General features: G+C 43.9%; 1 protein-coding gene across 2 annotated transcripts in view; it reads left to right on the forward strand.

The window, feature by feature from the left end:
• BAG3 (BAG cochaperone 3) overlaps positions 1–23,801 on the forward strand; it is a 70,478-nt gene extending 46,677 nt beyond the window's left edge. For both annotated transcript variants that reach the window (XM_033942569.1, XM_033942567.1), the window contains one exon: positions 22,648–23,801. In XM_033942569.1, coding sequence (XP_033798460.1) covers positions 22,648–23,343 — 696 coding nt within the window. In that variant the 3' untranslated portion in view covers positions 23,344–23,801. The remainder of the gene's footprint in view (positions 1–22,647) is intronic.
• The last annotated feature ends 733 nt before the right edge of the window (positions 23,802–24,534 follow it).

Raw genomic sequence — 24,534 nt, forward strand, 5'->3', positions numbered from 1 at the left:
AGTGCAGGGCGCATCTCAGTTTTCCGCAGAACCGAGAAGTCCGTCTTTGACTCTGCGTTTAACTTAGTTCACTTTGTGCCTTCTCTCAACCGTGGTTTGTGTTTTTTTCCTCATGAATCGCTGTTTTATTTTATTTCTTATTTTAGCTAAAAAAAAACACATTTTTTTTTTCCTTCCATTCGTTTTCCGGGACAGGCCGCTCGGCCACAGCCCGAGGGCTTCAATTTTGCTGCGGCTGTTTTTCCGTCTATGTCCCGGCCTGCTATGGGCTTCAAGAGGTGTAGCAAGTGTCAGTGCGCGGTCTCTCTTACGGACCCTGCCTCAAGTGCCTTGGGCCAAAACATCATCCTAGGTTGTGCCTGCCTTGCCAAACACTTCAGCCTCGTGCTTTCAAGCATCGTTGCAGTTTGGTGGACAAGCTCTTCGAGATAGAGTCTCCTATGCATCCCTTGACTTCGAAAGCGTCTTCAGCCTCGACTTCCACCGAGGCTCCTTCTGCACCTACTGCTTCCACCTCGAGCCTCATCAGACCTTCGTTGTTTGCAGTGGCTCTTGCTTTGATCTGCTATATCTTCCCCTGTTTCCTCAGGTCAGATAGCTCAGCAGTCGGTTCAGCCGGTGGTGATTAAAGTGTATAAGACTCCCAAGTTGAAGCACACTCGCACTACCTCAAAGGAACCTCCAGCCAAAGCAGGTGGTCCGGTTTCAGACGCAGATCCATCCTTGCTGCTTCTTTCCAGACCATGTTAAAGAAGCAGTTTATTCAGTTCCTTACTAACATAGTAACATATATAGTAACATAGTAGATGACGGCAGATAAAGACCCGAATGGTCCATCCAATCTGCCCAACCTGATTCAATTTAAATTTTTTTTTTTAATTTTAATTTTAATTTTTTCTTCTTAGCTATTTCTGGGCGAGAATCCAAAGCTTTACCCGGTACTATGCTTGGGTTCCAACTGCCGAAATCTCTGTTAAGACTTACTCCAGCCCATCTACACCCTCCCAGCCATTGAAGCCCTCCCCTGCCCATCCTCCACCAAACGGCCATACACAGACCGTACAAGTCTGCCCAGTAACTGGCCTAGTTCAATATTTAATATTATTTTCTGATTCTAAATCTTCTGTGTTCATCCCACGCTTCTTTGAACTCAGTCACAGTTTTACTCTCCACCACCTCTCTCGGGAGCGCATTCCAGGCATCCACCACCCTCTCCGTAAAGTAGAATTTCCTAACATTGCCCCTGAATCTACCACCCCTCAACCTCAAATTATGTCCTCATGGGACCCAAACTGCTTCCTCTTATCCAGCCTGGGCATTTAGCAGATTCCCGTGAGTTCGAGCTGCTTCCTTTGCCCCAGTCTGAACTTACACACTCTTTGCAGGGAGCAGACTCTCTGCGAGTGTCTGGTCTGGCATTCAAGCACATAAAGCAAGGAGCAGATTCTTTGCGAGTGCCTCGACGAGAATCCTCACACTCTATACAAGGAGCAGAGTCTTTGAGAGTGCATAGAGGTTCCTCCACCAAGCCTCTGGAGCTTTGATCTACAGCCTCTAGTCCTATTCATATATTGGCATCGGCTGCCCACGTCTCCGAAGCGAAATCTCCTCAATCCTCGAGATCCGGTTCCAGACAGTTCTCACTGACATTCGAGGCCTTCATCGAGGCATCCTTCAAGGCATAGTTCTTCTTCTCATGACAGACCATCTTCCTCGAAGCCTCGATCTACTCCAACTTCGACCAGACCACAGACTCCTTGTTCGAGGTCTCCGATGCCAGACCTCGAGGATGTTCCGGTCTCGATTGCCTCGTCCAAGTCATCAGGTTCCTTTGATGCCTTTTTCCCTGCCGAAGCTTCTTCTTCAACACAGGCTGCCTCGACATCCTCGAGTCCTTCTCGAGGCAAAGTATTGGCAGATCAGCTATCTTTCTCGTCTTTCCTGCGACAGATGGCCGTGGACTTGGATATTCAATTGGATACTGGCTCCAAATATTCTAAGGAGTATCTCGAAAGTTATACATCTTCCTCAACTTCCAGCAGAGTCTCTTAAGCTTCCACTTCATAAGCTTTTGAATCAGACTTTTGGTCGTTGCATGGAAACACCTTTTTCCATACCGGCTGTTCCAAGGAAATTGGACTCTAGATACAAGACTGCATCGCAAAGGGTTTGACAATTCTCAGTTATCTCATCAATCCCTGCTGGTCGAGTCCTCCTTGAAAAGGTCCCATCCTTCCAAGGTTTACGCCACCATCCCTCCTGGAAGGGCAGGGAAAACTATGCACAAATTTGGACATCGCATCTACCAGAATGCTATGATGTCCTCTAAAGTCCTCAATTATAATTTTTATTTCATCATTTACTTTGAATTTTTTCTTTCTCTAATACCAAAGTTTTTGAATTATTTGGATACCCAAATGCATTTTGAGTTTCAGGAAGTCATTGCTTCTTTCTCTCAATTACGTCTGCATCTCCTCCAATCATCTTATGATCCCTTCGAGTTATCTGCCCGAGCGGCTGCTTGCTCTATAGCTATGCGTCGTCTTACCTGGCTTCATACCATTGACATGGACTCTAACCTTCAAGACCGCTTAGCTAACATTCCTTGTGAGGGCAACGACCTCTTTGATGAATCCATCGAGGCAGCCACCAAGAAATTATCTGACCATGAAAAATCATTTGCTTCTATAGTCAGACCTAAGCCAAAGACAGCTCCTACCAAGCCTGCATGCCCTGCTCTTATCTATCAAAGGCGTTTTGCTCCAAAGCCGGCTCCTTATACTCACCCTCCTCTGAAAAAACAGCAACCTCAGAAGCAACAGAAACCCCAACCTTCTGCTGCACCTAAGGCTTCTCAGCCTTTTTGACTGTTGCAACAGAGCATAACCTCCACCGTTCTGTCTCTGTCTCCTTTTCCCCCTATAGGAGGTCGTCTCCATCATTTTTACAACCGATGGACGATAATTACATCCGACCTCTGGGTGTTTACCATTATCAGAGAAGGATACTCTCTTCATTTCACTCAGGTTCCACCAGAGCTTCCTCCAAGAGAGTATCCTTCCAATCCATCCCAGACCGCCCTTCTTTTTCAGGAAGCTCAAGCTCTGCTTCGTCTCCATGCCATCAAACCAGTTCCCTTAGAACAGCAGAACAGGGGGTTTTACTCCCGTTACTTCCTTGTTCCGAAGAAGACGGGCGATCTGCGACCCATTCTGGATCTCAGGGCTCTCAAACAAATTTTTAGTGAAAGAAAAGTTTTGAATGTTGTCCTTGGCATCTCTTTATCCCCCTTCTCGAGCAGAACAACTGGTTATGCTCTCTTTATCTCAAGGAGGCCTACACTCGTATCCCCATTCATCCGGCCTCCTGTCAATACCTCAGATTTTGGGTGGGGAATCTGCATTATCAAAACAGAGTACTACCCTTCGGCCTGGCCTCGTCTCCCAGAGTGTTCACCAAGTGCCTGGTAGTGGTAGTGGCAGCTCTCCGAACCATGGTCTTCAGATATTTCCCTATCTCGATGACTGTCTCATCAAAGATTCCACATCTCGGGTTATTGTAGCGACCCAACGGACTACCTGGTTCCTACAAAGTTTGGGATTCGAAATCAACTTTCTCAAATCTCAACTTCAGCCCTCACAGAATCTACAATTCATTGGAGTTGTTCTGGACACTGTCCAACTCAGAGCATTCCTTCCACAACAACGTCTGGAAGCTCTTCAACTCTGTCATACAGTGTCTTCCCGCTCTTCCATCTCAGCGAGACACATGATAGTACTTCTGGGTCACATGGCCTCCACAGTACACGTGACTACTTTTGCCAGACTTCACTTCAGAATTTCTCAGTGGACCCTGGCATCTCAATGGATGCAAATTTGCGACTCTCCTTCTCGACACATTTCAGTCCCTCCTTCCTTGAAGAAGTCTCTCCGTTGGTGGATGCTCTCTTCCAATCTTTCCAGAGGCTTGCTTTTTCAAACACCCCCTCATCAGAAGGTCCTCACAACAGACTCTGACCTACGTTTGTTGCGCTCATCTCGATGGTCTGTGTACTCAAGGCCACTGGACTAGTACGGATCGTCAATGTCACATAAATCTGTTGTAACTCAGAGCGATTTTCAAGACTCGACGCTTTTCAACATCATCTTCGCGACCAGGTAGTCCTCATTCAGACGGACAACCAAGTCCCCATGTATTATGTCAACAAACTAGGAGGGATGGGATCTGCCTCCCTTTATCAAGAAGCTCTGAAAATTTGAGACTGGGCAATCCGCCACAACACCTTCCTCAAAGCTGTCTACATTCAAGGGGCGAAGAATTGCTTGGCGGAAAACTTGAGTCATCTTCTGCAACCTCACAAATGGACTCTCCATTCCTCGCCTCTTCATCACATTTTTTCACAATGGGGAACCCCTCAGATAGACCTCTTTGCGGCTCCCCACAACTTCAAACTGCCTCAATTCTGCTCCAGGATATACTCTTCTCACCGCCTTGAGGCAGATGCTTTTCTTCTGGAATGGACGAATCTCTTCCTCTATGCATTCCCTCCATTCCCTCTCATTCTCAAGACTCTGGTCAAGTTGAAAAACGATCATGCCACAAGGATTCTAATCGCTCCTCGGTGGCCAAGACAACCTTGGTACTCCCTTCTACTTCAACTCGGCACCGGGAGCCATACCTTCTACCAGTTTTTCCTTCTCTGTTTACACAGAGTCAAGGATCTCTGCTTCATCCCAATCTGCAGCCTCTACACATGACAGCTTGATACCTTTCAACGTAACTCCTCTTAAGTTTTCTCAATCTGTAAGAGATGTCTTAGAAGCTTCTAGGAAGCCTACCACTAGACAATGCTATCACCAAAAGTGGACTAGATTTTCTACGTGGTGGTTTTCTCATCATACGGAGCCTCAACATTCCTCCTTATCTTCTGTTTTGGACTACCTGTTGTACTTATCCAATTCTGGCCTCAAGTCTACATCTGTCCGAGTCCTTCTCAGTGCAATTGCGGCTTTCCATCAGCCTATTGAAGGGAAACCCCTCTCTGCTCATCCAAATTCATGAAAGGATTCTTCAATGTTAACCATCCTCTCAAACCGCCTCCTGTGGTTTGGGACCTCAATGTTGTTCTTACTCAACTCATGAAGCCTCCATTTGAACCAATTTTTAAGGCTCATCTGAAGTATCTCACTTAGAAAGTGGTGTATCTCATAGCCCTCACTTCCGCTCAAAGAGTCAGTGAACTACAAGCTTTAGTTACTGACCCACCATTCACTGTGTTCCATCATAACAAGTTAGTTATTCGTACTCATCCTAAATTCCTTTTTTTTTTTTTTTTTTAAGTTCACTTTGTTTATTAAACAATTAAGAAAAGGAAATTACATATCATGGATCAATAAACAGTGTACAGAGATGGTAAAGAATAACATAATAATAAAGGGTATACATCCTCTGAAGATGAAACAATTAGGAAAGAAGGAAAATTAGTTGTGATATAATTAAAGCGATTGTAAGTACTTGTCAATGGGAGTCCATATGTCATTTGGTGAAGATGAGGAATTGGACTTTAGCTTATCAATAGCATATTGTTCATATTTCTTATATAAACATAAAGAGTTCCACCAGAAAGTAAAATTTAGAAGAGAAGCGGATTTCCAGTTTTGCAAAATATGTTGTATGCCAACAGATATCAATACATCTATCAATTTTGGATCACAGGTGCAGAATTTAAAGCAAGGGTGGAGAGATCTCAATGATAATAGCAAAAGATAAGTCTGCCGTGCAGTTAGTTATTGATCTAATTGAAGGCCAAATTTGTGTCCAAAAAGATAAAATTTGGGGACAGCTAAATAACATATGAGTTAACGTACCAGGGCTGTTTTGACAATGCCAACAGAGGTCATCCTTTTTTAAATGTGCTAATTTCATTCTATGAGGTGTCCATATCGCTCTTCTCATTAGAAAATATAAGGATTGTGTTATACTAGCTGAGAGAAGAGGACGATTCACTTTAGTCCAAAGTCTAATCCATTCTTTGTCCGAGATTTGTATATTTAGATCGTGAGACCATTTACGCTGAGTGTCTATAGCAGATATGGGTTGACCTCCTTGTAAAATTTTGTAGAAATAAGAAATTGCTTTCCCTTGTGCCTCTAGTAAGGAGGCCCATGTACTAATGCAGGAAGCAGGAGAATATTGTATAGAAGAGAGAATGTTGGTAAGTAACCTCCATTGTGTTTGTTTGTCAGTAAGACTAGGATAGGTAGTTATAAGATCAGCAAAGGAATGTAGAGTATTATTTTGATAGAGCTGTTGGACCTGCCAAATCCCCAATTTACTCCAGGATGTCCAGTGGAAAATCCTTTTATTATGTTTGATGGCTGGATTGTTCCAGAGTGCCATATTTCTTTGAGCGAAAATCGAGTGAGAAGCCTTGTAGTCTAGTATTCGGAGTGCGGCTTTTGTGGCGGCGAGCAAGGAGAAGGATTTGAGCCTAGGAGGAATGGACATAGTAGGCAATACATTGATGGGGATTGGGTTACATATTGAAACCTCAATCTCTAGCCAGGTGGGTAATGGAGAAGCGGAATGAGAATGAGGGGATGTGATCCATTGCGAGCCATATTTAACAAGTGATGCTAATTGATAGTTACGAAAATCAGGAATATTTGCTCCCCCATACATCCTGGGCGCTTGTAATGTAGTTAAAGCAATTCTGGGTCTTTTATTGCCCCATATAAAATCAGAGATTCGTTTATCTAACCATTTAAATAAAGAAGGTTTTGCTAGATAGGGAAGCATGGTGAGGATGTAAACAATCTGTGGCGTTAAGGTCATCTTGAGGGATGATAAGCGTCCCCCCCAGGATAAGTAGAGAGGTTTCCATTTGGAGATCGATGCTATAACAAGATCTTTCAATTTGGTGATATTGGTGTCCATTACAATGTCTCGATCTTTGTGTATAAAGATACCCAAATATTTAATTGGTAAGGAGGACCAAGCAAACGGAAATGAAGATAAATCAATTTGAGCTATCAGATCATTTAGAGGTATTATAACAGATTTTTCCCAATTAACTCTATAACCGGAAAAGGTGGAGTAGGTATCAGTTAATTGTATAAAGGAGGAGAGAGAGGACATGGGATTTCTAATAAAGAGCATAATGTCGTCGGCATATGCCGCAACCTTAAGCTCCTTCGTAGTTAAGGGAATGCCCTGGATTAAAGGAGATTGTTTAATCGCTAATAGGAGTGGTTCCAGAGATAAATTAAAAAGGAGCGGAGAGAGGGGGCATCCTTGTCTAGTGCCTCTTCCTAAAGCAATTGGTGAGGAAAGAGTTCCGTTGACGAGAATCTTGGATAGAGGCTTAAAGTATAATGCCTGAATCCAAGAGATAAGAGTCTCCTAGGTTAAACCATCTCAGAACCTGCAACAAGAACCCCCATTCTACACGATCAAAGGCTTTCTCTGCATCGATGGCAAGACCTATTGCAGGCTCCGAGATGGTCTTGGCAAAGTCACTAACATTATGGAAAATTCGTAGGTTGTCTCCTATAAATCTATGTTTAATGAATCCTACCTGTTCGGGGGAAATTATGTAGTCAATTACGTTATTGAGCCTAGTAGATAGAATTTTGGTGAGAATTTTATAGTCGGAATTAAGTAGTGAAATGGGCCTATAATTTTTTGGTTGGGTGTTATCTCTGCCAGGTTTGGGAAAGATGACAATATGAGCTTCTGAAAAGTTTCTTTGGAGATCTGGATGTTTTTGAATGAAGTTAAAATAGGAAAGTAAGTGTGGAGAGAGAATTAAGGAAAAAGTTTTGTAAAATTCACTTGTTATGCCATCTGGGCCGGGGGATTTATTATTGGCTAGCATTTTGATAGTAGTTTGGATTTCTGTGATAGTCAGGGGTTCATTTAAAATATTTTTGAGTTTGGAGGATAATTCCGGATGGCTAATAGTATCAAGAAATTTTGTGATGTCTTCAGTATTAGAAGAGGATTCAGATTGAAACAGTTTAAGGTAAAAATTTTCAAATTCAGTTTTAATAATTCGACTGTTTGAAGTTAGGGAGCCACTAGAGGTCATGATAGAGGATATATACGATCTTTTCTTGTTTTTTCCTTTAAGATATTGAGCTAAAGATTTTCCAATTTTATTACCACCAATGTATTGTCCTGATTTCAAAATGAATATATCCTGATTAGCTAGTTTGGATGCTGAAGAGTTGTATTCATATTTGAGTTTAATAAGTTGGGAGCGTATAGCAGAGTTGGAAAGATCAGAGGAGTATTGTGATTCCAGTGTTTTGATGTCAGTTTCTAATGTGAGGAGATGTTGATGCATTTGTTTTTTTTTTCCACGACATTAAACTAATAATTTGTCCTCTCAGTGTAGCTTTATAGGCTTCCCATATTGTGCTAGGGGAAACATCAGGTGTAGAGTTGTATTTGAAAAAATCTTCAGTGAAAGTGTGAATTTTGCTAATCGCTTCTTCATCGGCTAAGATGACATTATTCAGCCTCCAGCAAGAGGAGGGGCTGAAGGGAGCTTTTAGAGTAATTGAAATAGATACTGGTGCATGGTCTGATATTAGAATGGGATGTATAGTAGCTTGTGTTATCTCTGAGCCTAAGGAAGAGGACAGTAGAAAGTAATCCAACCTAGAGTAAGAATTATGTGGAGCTGAGAAATGGGTGTAATCTCGTTGTGTAGGATTTAAGAGTCTCCATGGATCTATTAAGGCGAAGTTGAGTATTAATGATGTCAATTCTGGTAGAGTTTTAGACTTGGAGGGTCTACAAGTAGAGGTTCTATCTAAAATATAATCAAGCGGTTGGTTGTGATCTCCTCCAATTATAATTGGATATTGTGAGAAAGGAAGAAGTAGTGATTGTAATGAGCGATAGAAATCTGGGGTATCAGACACCGGGGCATAGACATTCAGTATGGTAAAACGGAAATCATGAAGTGTAGCATGCAATAAACACCATCTACCATCTAGATCAGTTTTTTGAGAGTGTATTACTATAGGTAAAGATGACCTGATATAGATGGAAACTCCATTTTTTTTTTTCTGGGAAGGGGAGAAAATAGAAGCAGTGTAGCCTAACAGGGTAGTTCTTATATTATCAGCGTGGGAGAGATGAGTTTCTTGAAAAAGAACAATGTCAGGATTCAGTGATCTAATATAATTCGACACTTTTTTCCGCTTAATGCAGTGATTAAGTCCATTGACATTAAAAGATAATATTTTCAAATTAGTCATAAAAAAGGGAAATTGACATTAATATACTGGATTTGTGATAGAATCGTATATGTGAATTAGCGAACAGAGACATGTATAATTTCAGAGAGAAAAACCAAGTCTGAACCTGAATAGAACAACAAAATGTCATACCTAAAAAAGGCAAACAGTGCCAGAGGAATGACAAATTAAGGGAGAACATTGGAAACGGGAGGGCCTGGAACCTCATGAGCGACCAGAGGCAGAAAGGCTATCTCAACACCACAGTGCAATAGTGAAAAGGCTAATATCAATAGCACACTAGGACTGGAGCGAGATAATACATTTGAATACATAGACAAATTGTCAGATATTAGGAAAACATGATCCGATTAGTGCATCTTGATAGTTTCAATATATAGTTGAAGATCAACAGGATTCATGTATGTTACAGTTTTGTTATTGTGAGTCACAAGCATTTTCGCTGGGTAAAGCAATCCGAAGCGTGCTCCTATGTCCTTTAGATCCTGGCGCAGTTGCAGGAAAAGCTTTCTTTTAGCAGCGGTGGTTTTGGCCAGATCAGGGACGAAAAGAATCTTCTTGCTCTGGTAAAGAATCTGTTTTTTTTCTTTTGCTGTGGTTAAAATTTTCAATGCTTGTTGGTAGCGCAGTAGTTTGGCTACGATAGGACGAGGTGTCTTCTGATTCGGTGTAGGCCTGGAAGGGACCCTGTGGGCGCGTTCCAGTTCCAGCGGTGGATCGAAGGTCAGATCTAGCAGAGATGGAATCAAGGTTTGCAGAAAGGTAATGGTACAACTACATGTACAACTACATGATGGGGGGGATGACATTGGGAAAAGGCAACCTAGAAAAGGACTTGGGGGTTTTGGTGGATAAAACAATGAAACCGGCAGCACAATGCGCAGCGGCCTCAAAAAAGGCGAACAGAATGTTGGGCATTATCAAAAAAGGTATCACTACCAGAACCAAGGAAGTTATCCTCCCGCTGTACAGGGCAATGGTGCGACCGCATCTGGAGTACTGCGTCCAGTACTGGTCGCCGTACCTAAAGAAAGATATGGCGATACTCGAGAGGGTCCAGAGAAGAGCGACAAAAATGATAAAGGGCATGGAAAACCTCTCGTATGCTGAGAGGCTGGAGAAGTTGGGGCTCTTTTCCCTAGAAAAGAGGAGACTTAGAGGGGATATGATAGAAACTTATAAGATCATGAAGGGTATAGTGAAGGTAGAGAGAGACAGATTTTTCAGACTGGCGGGGGCAACAAGAACTAGAGGACACTCAAAAAAATTGAAGGGAGATAGTTTTAGAACAAATGCTAGGAAGTTCTTCTTTACCCAGAGGGTGGTGGACACCTGGAATGCGCTTCCAGAGGGGGTGGTTGAGCAGAGTACGGTTTTGGGTTTCAAAAAGGGATTGGACGAATTCCTGAGGGGTAAGGGAATCCAGGGGTACAATTAGAGGGTTACTATACAAGACAAAATGCTCTTGAGTAATAGATCACTACAGGTCATTGACCTGGGGGGCCGCCGCGGGAGCGGACTGCTGGGCATGATGGACCTATGGTCTGACTCGGCAGAGGCCATGCTTATGTGCTTATGTGTTCGAACCTTCGGATGACTCGGGAATTCCAAGGATACGCACATTACATCGGCGACTCCTATTCGACAGATCTTCAAGATCTGATTGTAATGCAGCAATGTCTTTACTGTGCTGAGGTATGAGGAAAACGTCAGCAGTGTGTTTCTGTTTAAAATCTTCAAGGGCATCAATCCTGTGACGTGCGTCGGTAAACTGAGCATTTAAAGCTTCGATTTCAGCTTTGATTAGGTGGGATTCTTCAACTTGCTGAGACATGAGATTCTTGAAAGCTCGCATCTCTGTTAAGATGAGATCGAGTTGCGCTTCCACAGAGATGGGCGCCGGCTTTACGGGAGAGGCAACCTCGTGCTTAGGCCTCTTACCGCTTGTGGGCCCAGGGCCGGATTGCTCCGATTTTGATGGTTTGTTTGAAGACATGATTGTCCTGTGTCAAAGTGGGTTACTCCGGTATAGAATTTCGGTATTGCAGGGTTTATAGTGAGCTAGAAATTCTTGTTTAATCGCACTGTGGCGAGGAGAGCTCAATCAGCACGTCCGGTAGCCATGATCGTCAGGCCACGCCACCCTCATCCTAAATTCCTACCTCAAATGGTCTTGGAATTTCATCTCAACCAATCCATCGTCCTTAAAGTGTTTTTTCCAAAGCCTCATTCTCATCCTGGAGAATCAGCTCTTCATACTCTGGACTGTAAACGTGCTTTGGCCTTCTACTTGGTACGCACCAAACCACACTGAACTGCTCCTCAACTTTTTGTCTCTTGATCTGAACAAGTTGGGACGTCCTATCTCTAAGCGAACCATCTCCAATTGGATGGCGGCTTGTATCTCTTTCTGCTATGCCCAGGCTGGGTTACCCCTTCACAGTAAAGTCACAGCCCATAAGGTCAGAGCAATGGCAGCTTCTGTAGCTTTCCTCAGATCTACACCTATTGAGGAAATTTGTAGAGCTGCTACTTGGTCTTTGGTTCATACCTTCACTTCTCACTATTGTCTGGATACTTTCTCCAGACGGGATGGACAGTTTGGCCAAACAGTATTACAAAATTTATTCTCCTAAATTGCCAACACTCCCAACATCTCATTCTGGTTAGCTTGGAGGTCACCCATATGTGAGAATACCTGCCTGCTTGTCCTGGGATAACAGGTGTTATCCAGGGACAGCAGGCAGCTATTCTCACAACCCAGCCACCTTCCCTGGTTGGCTTCTCTGCTAGCTATCTGAACTGAGGAGACGCGCCCTGCGCTGGGCGGGAAGGCACTCTCGCATGCGCGGTGCGGGTGACTCAAAACTTAAGTTTCTTCAAGCAAGTCTGCTTGCGAGGCGTCCGCATCTGGGCTCCGTCAATGACGTCACCCATATGTGAGAATAGCTGCCTGCTGTCCCTGGATAGCACCTGTTACGGTAAGTAACTGTGCTTTACGGTGCTCCCGAAACCTGGGAAGGATGCTACCTTATGTGGCAGTTATGGACCCATTTCCCATTTGGGCATTGACACTAAAATTATAGCTCGGGTTTTAGCGGATAGACTAGCTGATCATATGCCAGCACTCATTCATCCTGACTAAGTTGGGTTTATTGGGGGGGAGACAGACGTCGGATGGAACCCGTAGGGTGCTGAATTTGGTGTGGGTAGCAGTAGCGGTAGACGCAGAAAAGGCCTTCAATTGTGTTGATTGGAAGTTTATGGAGGAGGTTTTGCAACGGATGGGGCTGGGAAGGCGTTTTATCTCCTGGATTCTTACTTTGTACCATAGTCCGATGGCCTGTGTTAAAATAAATGGGGCTTACTTGACTCCATTTGAGCTTTACAGGGGGATGCGGCAGGGGTGCCTACTCTCACCACTGCTGTTCACCTTAGTGATTAAGCACTTTGGACCCCAGTTCGATTACAAAAGTTAAATAGCTCTAAGTCTGATAGATGCTGGCATTGTAATCTTGAAGGAGGGACTCTAGATCACTTATTATTCTATTGTCCCTTTATTTTGGCCTTTTGGAAATCAATTTGGGGCCAGATAAATTGTTTATTGGAGAATCCTGTGGCGGCATCGTATGATACAATTCTATTTGGTATGTCAATGAGAACAAAGATCCAAATTTCAACTGATTGACGGGAAAATTAAATCCTTTGCAGTTACGGGACAAATTTGATCTCCCGCCTACTGATTATTTTGCTTATATGCAAATTCAACATTACCTTAATTCTTTACCTCCTGGATCTTTGAAGGCATCTTGCCAGGAGATGCTGTCTATGGCTTTTACCATTAGTTCCCAGCTTCCAGTTCCCCTTAAATTTCATTATCACCATTTGAAGAATGAGTCCCTCCTGTTTGATCATTCTAAACTGCGGGATGCTTGGGCTCGGGATCTAGCTGTAGAGTTACCTTTTTTTCATCTCCCTCCACAAATCCACCTTTTCTTAACTATCCTTTCATCCAGCATATCTCCCTCCTTCCCCACCACCTCAGGATTCACCATCTCTCCCTTTCTTTTCCCAACTACCCTCCTATAATCGAAACATTTAAGCGGAAGATGATATTTTCTTTCTCAAGGGACCCTCGGCCACAAGAGGGCACCCGCTCAAACTCGGGGGTGGAAAATTTCATGGCGACACCAGAAAGTATTTCTTCACAGAGAGAGTGGTTGATCATTGGAACAAGCTTCCAGTGCAGGTGATCGAGGCAGACAGCGTGCCAGACTTTAAGAATAAATGGGATACCCATGTGGGATCCCTACGAGGGTCAAGATAAGAAAATTGGGTCATTAGGGCATAGACAGGCGGTGGGTAAGCAGAGTGGGCAGACTTGATGGGCTATAGCCCTTTTCTGCCGTCATCTTCTATGTTTCTATCCAGTATCTCTATCCCCCCTCCACACCATCTCTTGTGTCCAACTTCTCTCCCTTTCTGTTCCCTCCCTAAATCCCATTGTCCATCAACTCTCTCCCTCTCCTCTATTTTCAGACCCATTTCTTCCCCCCCAAAGTCCAGCATATGCACATCTCTTTGAACCGTTCCCTCCCTCCCTCCGTGTACTTCTACACCAGGGCCCCTCTCCCTTGAAGGACTGACCCCCCCCCCGTCCCCCACCTTGATGTCAGAGGCAGGATCGCGGCGGAAGAAACGGCTCAGAAGCAGTACAAAGATCGCTAGCACTGCGATCTTGTTTGCAGGCTGTTCCTCAAAGGTAATCAGTGCGGGGAGACCAGGGGGAAGCAGGAGGCCAGTGGGGTTGGGGGTGAGGGGGAAACATGACGCCAAGGGGGGGAAGCCGACAGCAGCATTTCCCGACTGACTCTCCTCCCTTGCCCTCTAAAGCAGGTGCAGCCGGCCAGCAAGAGCAGTGCTTCCGCTCCTGCTTTAGGGGGTCAGGGGCGAGGGTCAGCCGAATCGGGAAGCTGATTTTTTATTTTTATTTTTATTTTTTTTTATATTTTGAATCAATTTATCCAAAATGAATTGGGCAGCACTAGTATGTGCCACCTATCTTATGACTCTTCAGTTTTCTCAGGAGCTTCTCATGATGAACTTTATCAAAAGTTTTCTGAAAATCTAAATACATTACATCAACCGGCTCACCTTTATCCACATGTTTATTCACACCTTCCCTAGCAACAGCAGCAGATGAATCCAGAGACCAATGGGGATAGCCCACATCTACCAGGAGGCGGAGATAGAGAAACTGATTAACAGGTGGTCCTATTGGCTGGCACTCCTCCTGTCTCATCAGTATGCTCTATCTCCCAGCAGGGGAAAGTCGCTGTTCCACTAGCTCCTGGATTCTGGCTGTGGCTGGATAACTATTTTCTCCTGTTGAGGTTTGCTCTTCAGTGAGGCAGCAATTCTATTTCTCCTGTTGAGGTTTCCCTCTTCAGTGAGACAGGGGTGTCCGGCTGGACGGTGCCGGCTTTAGAGGTTACACTTGGGCCCCCCCTTGACCCTGCCTCACCCTCCCTCCGGTGATAGAGGGGTTAGCTGGGTCTCTAATTTTTCTTCTTTCCCTTGAAAAAAAAAAAGAGACCATTTGCTATTTGGAGTTATGCATTCTCAGGGGTGCTCAACCGGCGTCTGCCAGTCCTGTAAGCCTGGTTGTGAGTATCCCTTTGTTGCATTGCCCTGCGGGTTATATTATTTTGCGGTTGTCTTGGACCTACGGGTTTTGTGTTGGTTTTGTGCTTGTTCTGGAGTACCTGCAGCTGTGCGGTCGCGTGCCTTCCAACTTGCTTTCCTCATCTTCTAAGCCTTGTTAGGGCAGTGAACACTGCAGTATGGGGAGTTTTTCATTTGCAATGTGTGCATTTTTCGGTAAAGGCGTTCTGTTTGGTGTCTTGGGCACTGTTGTTCAAATTGGTGTTTTCCCGCGTGCTTGTTTTTGTGCGTGGGCAGGAGAGACCTGAGTTTTGCGGCCTGTTTGCTGGGGCTGTTCGCAGTGGGTGCCGCGGCGGTGTTAAAGCCGCCGAGTGGGTCACGCTTGTGGAGCCAGTGCCTTTCAGTGAGCGGGTGGCTCGCGCTTCTGCTCCGACGCTGGCGGCAGAGCCACAGCGTTATTGGCGCCTGTTTTCAGCTGTGGCCTTATCTCTGCACTTCCCCAGTCTCCCGGTTCTGGTCCTGACTGTCGGGGGTTGCAGATGCAGTTGCTGTTCACGTGGCGGTGGGATTCTCTCCCGAAGTGCTTCTTTGGGGTCTGGGAGCCATCCTGCCTTGCCTGAGGGCGCTGGAGAAGGAGTCCATTAGACAATTGGCCCCTCGGTTACAGCTTGTCACGGCACTGGGTCCGCAGGAGGTGCTTTGCCGCTGAGACGGTCAGCGGCGGGGGAGGGATACCTGGGTCTTGGTTCGGATCTCTCCTCCTGCTTCCCGGGGTCCCGGTATGGTAAGAGTTCTGCCTGTTATCTGTTGCCTCTTATTTGCGCCTTGGGACCGCGATGCTGGTATCAGGTGGGATATTGCAATATTTCCTTGTCATATGTATGTCTATTTTATTGCTGAGGAGTTTACGTGATTTTGTACACTTACTGATGATAATACAATGGATATAGAATTTACAAAAAAAATAAATAAAATAAAATAAAAAGTAAATTGCCTTGTACTGGTGTGCTAAGTTTCCTGTTGGGCCTGCACGCTCTTAGTAATGTGGGGTTACCTGGTGGCACCTTGACTTTTCAAGCGGACAGGATTAGGTTTTGTTTGTATCTGGATCAACACAGGGTCCTGTGTTTTTCGGGATACTCAACAGCCTTGTGCGGCTATCATCTTTTCCTGACGTATGTTAATCAGCTCCCCTATGTCTTTTTTTCCCCCCTCTTCGCATTGTTATGCGTGGGGTCGTTCCCTTGTAGCCATGTGCTGAGCGGCTCTCTGAGGGGGGAGACAGGGCTGTTTGTCAGTTTGCATCATCCCTGCAGTGTATTTTGGACAGGGTGTTTTTCTCTTTATGCCTGCCAAGTACATGACCTTCACTGAGGGGCACTGAACTCAGTTTTGGGGCGGCAGTGCTAGGTGCCCTGGCGGAACTTATCCGCTTATGGTAGGGGGAATACCTTTCTTCCTTTCCTGTGCTTTTCATGTTCCTCCGCTGTTGAACAGGCCTTTCCGGCATTCCCCTATTTCATGGTAAAGGATACTCCGCTCCGATTCTTTCTGTATCCGAGCAGTGTACAGTCTCTCTTTTCAAATCTGGCCCCTAAATGGTCTAGTGGCCTTGCTGGCATATATTGTGTCCGATATATCTCCATTGGATTGATAGCGCCTCACTCTGAACAACCTGTCATTGCAGCGGTGTCCCGGATGAACGCTTTTCTGGTTTCTATTCCAGTCATTTGTTAAATTGATCTCACAATTCCTGATTGACCCTCCCTGATCCCGCCACATACTTCTTTTACCCATGTATTCTCCATGGCAGTGCCGAGGCACCCTCTTGTTGCAATCCACCTAAACTGAAAGGTATTGGCGGGATAGACGGCATAAATTTAATGATATAATAATGGAGGGGTGGCAAACATGGATTCAATAACTTGGCAGTTAGTTGCTTGCCTCTCTTTGAGCAGCGCTTTCGATTTTGGCACGTGCCATTTCTCCTACCCAAGGTTCATGAACATTTTAGAAAATGTGGCTGATCATAGTCGGCGATCCAAGATGGCCGCGAGTGGCTGAACTTTGGAAGTGTTCATCAGATGCTCGGGAAAGACTGAAATTTACCTTTATAGTTTCTTCAGCTTGGCTGAACGAGTGTTCTTCATGCCGAAAAGGAGGGGGAGAAGTGCTGCAGGAGCCTCGCGGCGCTCTGAAAATCCCCCGACTATCACTATTGAGCAAATGCTGAATCGGCTTCAGAGGGAGTCAACGGCCCATTGGAACCGGCGATGCAGAGTGACGTCGCTAGAGGGATCCCTGGGCTGGAAGTCACGCTCAGCCCTGATGCAAGAGATACTCCTCCTCAGCCACAGCGCGACAGCTCACCACGGGAACCAGGCCTGTTATCCGGGAGGCTCTTTCATCGGTGAGCCTGGAGACAGATATCCCCCAGGACTTTTTGAGTCTTGGAAGAGATACAGAAGCGCTGGGAACATCGGAGAAGAGAGAGGAAAAACAAGACAAACAAACTACATCTTTGGAAGGTGAGAATGGCTCCTTTATGGTAAAAAAACCCCACTGAAATCACTATGGAGTCTCTTTGGGACTTAGTAATAAAATTGGGAAATACTTTGACTCCACAAATTAGAGAAATGGAAAAGATGATATGTAGACAAGAACAAGAATTAAATAAAATACAAGCGGATATGACTAACTAAAACAAAGTTGGAAAAAAATGAACTTGAAATAATTGAGGTTAAACAAGTGCAAGAAACAGTGGTTAAAGATTGTTTGAATATTAGGTGGAAACTGGAAATGATTGAAAATGGCCAGCGAGCCAACAATTTAAGATTCCTAAATTTCCCCAGGGTCTTATCTATGACACCTAGGGAAATGCTAAAGAAATATTTTTTGGAAGTTCTTTCAGTTTCTGAGGAATTAATTCCGCCCTTTTCCCAAGTATATTACTTGCCTGTTAGAAAAATGGAACAGCAATTGGGTAATCAAGATCAGCAGGAACCACAATTGGATATTTCCATTTAATTGGAATCTTCTACAAAGGATTTGGTCACACCAGCAACATTGTTAGCTACAGTTGCTTTAGCACCAGATAAGAATTGGATTATGAAGTTGTTCTTTAAAAATAGAACTAAAGAGTTCCTGGGACAAAAAGTACAGATTTTTCCAAACGTTACCAAAAAGACTCAAACGGAGAAGGCAGTTCTTATTGTTAAAACCAGGAGTAATTTCAGTGGGGGGAAGTTTTTTTCTTAGATTTCCCTGTAAATGCATTGTTCTTCATGGTGTAGATAAATGTTTTCTTTGATCCAATGCACCTAACAAATTTTGTGGCTTTGAAATGTCTTGAGAAAGAAAGAACAACTGGAATAATAACTGACTCATGATTAGAAAACTCCCTTCGATTTCAGCCACTTTGTCTTGCTTATTATTTTCATTTTCTTTTTAATTTGTAAAGTCACTCTGAAAATCTTGGATCCAAAAATTGGGGACTATAGATTGCTTAAGTGTAAGAGAATATGTTATATGTTTTCTTCTTATTATATATGTTTAAGGATACAATCTTACTGTACAAGATATAAAGCTTGATAATTTTTTTTGTGTAAAATGATAAATAAATAAAAAAAAAAAAAGAAAATGTGGCCAGAGGTATGGTTTTGGCACTACCAGGTGATTCACCTAATTTCTTCTTGACTGACTGCTTGATTCGGACGTCTTCCAGTCGGGCCATTTGACTGACATGAACAGGGTGATTTCTTTCCTCAGTTCTTTGGATGTGAATCTTCGAAATTTGCACAGCGCTCTTTTCTCCTGTACTATTTATAGGTCTGTCGAGGAGATGTTTTTTTTTTTTTTTTTGTTCATATAGGAGAGAAATATGTTCTTCCCAGAAACTAGGGCGTTGGGTCACAGTCTCAGGTTTGCATGCTTCTTTGGTCACCATGACCCAGAGTATGGGATTCTGTTGTTGACTGCACTGGGAACTTCGGCTTGCTTTCCCATTATGACGCTACAGCAGTCGCCTTTGTTTTGGTGGTGCCCGGTTTCTCAGGGCTCCGATTAGTTGATAAGCTCCTCATGCATCACTCTGTATGATTTGGTGGCTCACCGAGATTTCTCTTTTAAAAGGCATGCCTCGGTCTTTGCTGGACTAGCTCATGGCCACCATACATCCCGGGCTGCTGGGTTGGGGGGACTCGGTGCCTTCCATCATCAGCTCCAGGAGTCTGGTCTTCAGGGACGACTCCGTACTTGTTCATTCTTCTACTCTTGCGCGTGGTCAGGCTACCTTTCTGGAGCTTCAGACCCTTCTTCCGGAATGCCGCTGAGGGCCTTTCAGTCGGTATTTTGATGGGGGTATTTCTCTACAGCTTGGGAAGTAGGTGCTGTACTCCATTGCCGGGTACAGTTGTTGTTCTACTCCTCTTCTGTTGGCAGATCATTTTAGGGGTCAAGAAAAGAGTTTGGATAGACTTTCTCTCCGTGCAATCTGACCATGACCCATTTATTGTATGTTAGTGTTCAGCACTGTGTACGCTCCAGCAAGTGTACACGTTAGTGATAGTGAAATCTTCTACATCCTGGATATTGGGAATTTTGGCTCAGGCATTCCAGCTCTTTTTATGGACGTGAGATCTCCTGGAACTAGACCTCTTGGTCTCGTCTCACGATTCAATACTTCCTAGCACAGGAAGTGGGAGTTAGAGGGGGGAACAGCGTGGCTTCTTTCTCACCTCTGGTTTCTCTTTTTTTCAGTGTTTTCCCCTGGCTGATGATAGCTTGGTTTTGCCATCTCAAGCTTGCTTTCCGGGCACAGTATTTGTAGAATTCTGGCTTGGCTACGCCATCCTTGCTATGTGAATCAGATGACTCTTTCGACAGCTGGACTATGACGTTTCCTGGTATCTCCGGATTTGCTCACCTAGGGTCCGATCAACATGGATATTCGTACTATTTTGGTATTATGACCTTGCTTTTGAGAAGTCCTGAATGACGTGTAAGGGTTATGCGAATCGGGTTGTTTCTTCTCTTATCCTGACGCTACAGACGTCTTCACCTGTGGATTCTGCTTCCTTTTGGATACTTCTCAACTTTGCACCCTTACATAGTTACTTTTTGGCACAGGTGTATTGCCAAGGGCTGAGCGTTCAATTCCCTTCAACTTCAAGTGCTATTCTTAGCTGGTTACCAGGGCTAGGTATATTGCTCTTCGATTACTTCTCAGCTTCATGTCGTTCCGTTCCTAAACAGAGCATGGTATATTTGTACACCTCTTAGAAGCCCTGTCTGGAGTGCAATCTTCCGGTACTTCTTCGCAGTTTACCGAAGGCGTCCTTTCCTCCTTGTGCCGTTGAACACGGGGTTTCTTGTGGCTTTGGTTTCGGCTCTGCAGTTTTCCGAGTTGCAGGCCTTGTTCAGCGAGGTTTCTTATTTCTGATTTCCATTATCTGGGGTATCAGTTCAGACGGTACCACAATTCTTTCTAAGGGGGTGTCATCCTTTCTTTTATGACTAGCTCACTTTTCCTTCCTTCTTCCTGGGAGGAGAAATAGGGAGTCGTGCTTTTATTCATTGCATTTTTTGATAGTGCGTAGCTTTCTCCGCGAGCAAGGTTTCTAATGACTTTTAGTTGTTTAGATCACTTTTTTTGGTATTCTTCATGGGACGCCTCAAACTTCTGGTGGCGTCCAAAGCCACCATCGCTCGATGGGTCCAGGAGGACATTCTGCTTATTTGATGGCAGGAAAGCGATTGGCGAACGAACTTCATGACCATTCCGCCAGAGCGATGGCTACTTCTTAGACTCGGTCCAGAGGTTTTTTCCTTGGAGGAGTTTTGTCTCGCGGCTGCGTGGTCTTCCGAGAGTGGTGTTCTCAGCATTTCTGGTTGGATGTGGGGGCACATGCAGTAGATGTGTTTAGTGCTTTGGTTGTTGCGGAGGTGGCGTTTGCTTCCCACTCAGATTGAGGATTGCTTTGCTACATCCCATTGGTCTCTGGATTCATCTGCTGCTGTTGCTAAGGAAGGAAAAATTATGTTCTTACCTGTTAATTTTCTTTCCCTTAGACGCAGCAGATGAATCCAGAGCCCCACCCTTTCTGGTAATTGTCTGTCATTTTTTTCTTGTGCAACTTTCGCGGTTTGTTGTGGTTGATGGTTGTATTCTGTATCATTGCCTTTTGCAATTTATTCTGGGAAAGAAGTTTTTTACATGCTATGCCTATTGCTGGTTACGTGTGCTTGGGCAAGGAGCTATACTGATGAGACAGGAGGAGTGCCAGCCAATAGGACCACCTTTTAATCAGTTTCTCTATCTCCGCCTGCTGGTAGATGTGGGCTATCCCCATTGGTCTCTGGATTCATCTGCTGCGTCTAAGGGAAAGAAAATTAACAGGTAAGAACATAATTTTTCCTTCAAAGAAGTCAAGCAAATTGGTGAGGCAAGATATCCCTCGGCTGAATCCATGCTGACTTCGTCTCATTAAATCATGTTTGTCTACGTGACTTGGCATTATAAGAATTCTTCTGTAGTGGTTGGAATTAGCAGGCAGTGAGTCTCTGAATCTTTAACTTCACACATCTGCATAAGTGGGAATTGTCAGAGGGCTCGAGTTAATGCAAGCAGGATGTCTATTTCTGCCTGCTGTTAGTGACCCTACATGACAAAAAAGGGGAGGGGAGGGGGAAGGTTCATATACCCAGATACCATGAAGTTAAAGTAGATTTTAGTATGACGATTCCATTAACAGGTTCTATAGTGTGTCCTTGGGTTTAATGGCATGTGTTGCTGTGGCAGTTTGCTAGTTAACCAGATAATTATATAGTGCAAATTGTCTAAAGTTCAGATTGTCCCTGTTTGGTATGATTATTTTAAAAATTTCTATACTGTTTACAACTAAACAATTAACAAGGTATACATACATAATCTTAAATCATCAAATAGACATACAAAAGGTCTTAACTTATAGCTAAAAAATGCTAGCAAGACTTTACATAAAAACAAACCTTAACCTTTTCCTATCGTGTGTCCCGGCTGATGGGACATTCCAAAAATGTCGTTGCTATCGTATGTCCCATGACAGGAACACAAAATATTTGAATTTACAGACTTATGACTTATTTACATTATGTTTACAATAGCCGTAAATGATAATGGTGAATAATGCAAAACTTTGCTAAAATTAAGATTGGAACCAGCGTAACGTAAAATTTATTACGATAGGAAAAGGTTAAAAGTGATAAACATTAATATCATGTCGTGGATACAAATTAACATCATAACTGTGGATCTCATATAGTTCATGAAGTTTACCTATGGGGGGGTAGTTCCATAAATATGTGCCGGGTGATACTTTAAGCCAGGGGTGTCCAATGTCGGTCCTCGAGGGCCGCAATCCAATCGGGTTTTCAGGATTTCCCCAATGAATATGCATGAGATCTATTAGCATACAATGAAAGCAGTTTGGATGTACAGTAATGAAAGAATGTGATCACCAGCAGCACTATGGTGGAGTGAATGCATGATTGTAGATAATTTCATTATCTTGTAGGTATAGTGTTTATCAGGAATTAAATGTAATCTTACTCTGTGGCTAAAGGATAAAGGAAATCTATTTTAAGCTACTCAGTGCAAGAGAAGAGGTGGTAAGTAAATTTTGAGTGGATGAGGGCTGTTCACATAACTTTTTTTTTTTTTTTTTTTGCTTTTCAGGTTTTCCAGTCACAAGTACCATCTCATGAAGGATTATTGCAACAACCTTTGCTTGAGAGTAGGCCCAATTCTGATGCAGTAGAACCTCCAAGTGAAGTCCCTCACATTGATACTGAAAGAAAGCAACCTGTGCAGAAGCTTCAAGAGATGACTGATAAGATGGATCAAAAAATGACTCTCCCTGCATCAAGCATACCTGTGGAGGAGAAACCAGTTTCTGAAGAAGCTTTGACACCAAAAGCCATTGACCCAGAAACAGCCCAGTTACAGAAACACCCAGGTGTTATCCAGGTGGAGAGGGTTCTGGAACGAGTGCAGGCTTTGGAGCAAGCTGTATGTGCTTTTCAAGGCAGGAAAAATGATAAGAAATACCTGACTCTAGAAGAATATTTAACTAAGGAGCTGCTGGCTCTAGATTCTGTGGATCCTGAGGGCCGAGCAGATGTACGTCAAGCTAGGAAAGATGGTGTCAGGAGAGTCCAGAACATTCTAGAAAGGCTGGAACAGCAAGCAATAGACAGCCCAGAACCTGCTCAAGATAGTGAAGTCCAACCTGGCTCACAAGAAGCTACAGAGGCTATTATAGTGGACAAAAGCAGAAACACTGCTGAGGATACCAAAATGGAAATCAGGGCAGCTGTGTGTCCCAGTCAAGCTACCATGAACAGTACTAGTGCAAACACCACTGACCCATAGCCCTTCCACAGCATAGCATATGTCAAAGACCTGACTTGTAGGGCCTGGGTTATAAGTGACTTAAGTTGCATGTGTTTCCAAAGCTTTGCAACAGTGGGATTAAACGAGCAGTTTAGTACAGCATTGATGGTTTGCTTATGGTGGGGGGCAAAAAGAGAAGATTGAGAGCAAAGATAGCACTGAAGAATGGTGGGTGAGAGCAACACCTGCTTCAGGATTTTGCCATAGTACAGATTCTTTGATCATGCTCTGTCTCCAGGAGACTTGTATAATTTATCCTGCCCCGCTCAGGGCTGTAGCCTTAAACCACTCTTTTTGGAAGAGGTTTTCACCTTTCACAGTTATGCACTTTATGAAATTATCCATATGTGTGTCAAAAGCAGCATATTTATACCTGGTGTGCAGATTTTTGTTGGTATATTTTGACAAGGAAATAAAACAACTAAGTTTGTCTGGTCTTTCTGGTTTCTATGATGCAGAAGATAATTTTGTTATGTGATGAAAGATTATTTATAGCAGTGAGTAACTACCTCTATCTAGCACAGGTGTCAAAAGTCCCTCCTCGAGGGCCACAATCCAGTTGGGTTTTCAGGATTTCCCCAATGAATATGCATGACATCTATTTGCATGCGAATAGATTTCATGCATATTCATTGGTAAAATCCTGAAAACCCGACTGGATTGCAGCCCTCGAGGAGGGACTTTGACATCCCTGCTCTAGCACATCGGGAATGAGCATTGCCAAAAAATGTCAGCCATCTTTATACAGAAGAAATGCAACTCTTTCCAAACATCCACCCCCCTTGTTTTTTGTTCAGTATTAGACTTTATACTCGTGCACCACACGCCTGGTGCTGCTGCCAGGAGGTTTTGTTGGGAGAGGGGGTGTTTAAAAACTAACTTTTTTAAATGAGGCAGGGTTACAGTAAATCTAAATATGCAAAGATATTCTTGGAGCAGGATGACTTGGCAGTGCTAGTGGATAATGTATTGAGTTGGAGTTGCTCTGATCAAGCACATGCATGCTTATGGGGGCATATAAATTGGTTATCTACCATGATAAATGTAATCACTTCTGCTAGTGTTAAGCTGTGCTTTTGGCAGCATCTGGGCAGCCTTTGCTTGTTTGACATAACAGATTTGAGTGAACTTACTATTCTGCAAGCAACGTTGTCCATTATGAGTAACAAG

Source organism: Geotrypetes seraphini, chromosome 4, assembly GCF_902459505.1.
Source record: "Geotrypetes seraphini chromosome 4, aGeoSer1.1, whole genome shotgun sequence".
Lineage (NCBI taxonomy): Eukaryota > Metazoa > Chordata > Amphibia > Gymnophiona > Dermophiidae > Geotrypetes > Geotrypetes seraphini.